The sequence below is a fragment of the Numida meleagris genome, unplaced genomic scaffold (assembly GCF_002078875.1).
Source record: "Numida meleagris isolate 19003 breed g44 Domestic line unplaced genomic scaffold, NumMel1.0 unplaced_Scaffold427, whole genome shotgun sequence".
NCBI classification, from domain to species: domain Eukaryota; kingdom Metazoa; phylum Chordata; class Aves; order Galliformes; family Numididae; genus Numida; species Numida meleagris.
In genome coordinates, this window is record NW_018364646.1 from 52,479 (window position 1) to 54,906 (window position 2,428).

The 2,428-nt window shown below is 58.8% G+C and overlaps 1 protein-coding gene across 1 annotated transcript in view; it reads right to left on the reverse strand.

Annotated features, from left to right (window-relative positions):
* The window catches only part of LOC110391642 (transcription activator BRG1-like), a gene marked incomplete at its 3' end in the record, with an annotated part of 19,529 nt that extends 18,443 nt beyond the window's left edge, over positions 1-1,086 (reverse strand). The window contains 1 exon segment of the mRNA XM_021383595.1: positions 356-1,086. Coding sequence (XP_021239270.1) covers positions 356-587 — 232 coding nt within the window.
* Between the last annotated feature and the right edge of the window lie 1,342 nt (positions 1,087-2,428).

Here is a 2,428-nt window from a genome sequence, read left to right on the forward strand (position 1 = left end):
GATGGCCACCAAACCCCAATGGATGGCCACCAAACCCCAACAGATGGCCACCAAATCCCAATGGATGGCCACCAAACCTCAACAGATGGCCACCAAACCCCAATGGATGGCCACCAAAACTCCCCGTGGATGGCTACTCCCAACGGATGGCCACCAAACCCCAACGGATGGCCACCAAACCCCAACGGATGGCCACCAAACCCCAACAGATGGCCACCAAACCCCCATGGATGGCCACCAAACCCCCATGGATGGCCACCAAAACACCCAATGGATGGGCACTCCCAGCAGACGGCCACCAAACCCCAACAGGCAGCCGCCAAACCCCGGCGCCGACACCCTGGGTGCCGGCGGCCCACCTTCTCCCCGGTCATGGCGAAGGGAGCGTTGAACCACTGCTCGAAGGTGCTGCAGCTCTTGAAGATGGTGGGCAGCAGGAAGTTGAGCAGCGCCCAGAGCTCGGGCAGCTTGTTCTGCAGCGGGGTGCCCGTCAGCAGCAGGCGGCGCGGCGCCACGTAGTGCGTGTTCAGCACCTGCGTCAGTTTGCAGTGGTGGTTCTTCATCCGGTGGCCCTCGTCCACGATCATGTACTTCCAGCGGATCTGCGGGGAGAGAGCGGCACCGGGGGACGTCAGGGCCCCCCCCCAAAAAAAAGGGGCTGGGAGTCACCCGAGGTCACGGGATGGGATTCCGAGCGGCTGCGCGGAACCTGCACCAATCGGGAGGACCCGGCGGGGAGCCTACAACCACTTGGAGGACTCTGCATAGAACCTACATCCACTTGGAGGACTCTGCGCGGAACCTACACCCACTTGGAGGACTCTGCACGGAACCTACACCCACTTGGAGGACTCCACACGGAACTTACACCCACTTGGAGGACTCTGCCTGAAACCTACAATCACTTGGAGGACTCTGCGTGGAACCTGCACCCACTTGGAGGACTCTGCACGGAACCTGCACCCACTTGGAGGACTCTGCGCAGAACCTACACCCACTTGGAGGACTCTGCGCGGAACCTATACCCACTTGGAGGACTCTGCCTGGAACCTACACCCACTTGGAGGACTCTGCGTGGAACCTACACCCACTNCAAAGCCTTCAGCCGGAGCAAGGGGGGGTGGGGAGGGCGGGGGGGCTTTCCTCTGCACCTCCCGACCCCCAAATCTCTGCATTTATCCCCAAATCTCTGCACGTCCTGACCCCAAGTCTCTGCACCCCCCACCCTCCAAATCTCTGCAGTTCCCAACCCCGCATCTCTGCTACTCCTGACCCCAAATCTCTGCATTTATCCCCAAATCTCTGCTCCTCCTGACCCCCAAATCTCTGCACTTCCTGACCCCAAATCTCTGCACCCCCACCCCCCAAATCTCTGCTACTCCCGACCCCAAATCTCTGCATTTATCCCCAAATCTCTGCCCCTCCTGACCCCCAAATGTCTGCACTTCCTGACCCCAAGTCTCTGCACCCCCACCCCCCAAATCTGTGCAACTCCTGACCCCCAAATCTCTGCACCTCCCGACCCCCAAATCTCTGCATTTATCCCCAAATCTCTGCATCTCCTGACACCAAATCTCCGCAACTCCCAACCTGAAATCTCTGCACCTCATCCCCAAATCTCTGCTCCTCCTGACCCCAAATCTCTGCATTTATCCCCAAATCTCTGCTCCTCCTGACCCCCAAATCTCTGCACTTCCTGACCCCAAATCTCTGCACGTCCTGACCCCAAATCTCTGCACCCCCCACCCCCCAAATCTGTGCAACTCTCGACCCCCAAATCTCTGCACCTCCTGACCCCAAGTCTCTGCACCCCCCACCCCCCAAATCTGTGCAACTCCTGACCCCAAATCTCTGCATTTATCCCCAAATCTCTGCACCTCCTGACCCCCCAATCTCTGCACTTCCTGAACCCAAATCTCTGCACCTCCTGACCCCAAATCTCTGCACCTCATCCCCAAATCTCTGCACGTCCTGACCCCAAGTCTCTGCACCCCCCACCCCCCAAATCTCTCCAGTTCCCAACCCCAAATCTCTGCACGCCCTGACCCCAAATCTCTGCACCCCCCACCCCCCAAATCTCTGCACCTCATCCTCAAATCTCTGCACCTCCTAACCCCAAATCTCTGCCCCCCCACCCCCCAAATCTCTGCACCCCGCACACCTTCCTTCCCAGCTGCTCTGCCTCTCGTGGGTTCAAGGCCGAGAATTTTGTGGGCGTTCAGGAAAAAAATCCACCACCGCCCCAACGGATGGCCACCAAAACCCAGCAGATGGCCACCAAAACCCAAAGGATGGCCACCAGATCCCAATGGCCACCAAATCCCAACGGATGGCCACCAAATCCCAAAGGATGGCCACCAGATCCCAATGGATGGCCACCAAACCCCAATGGATGATGGCCACCGAAAACCCCAAAGGATGGCCACCA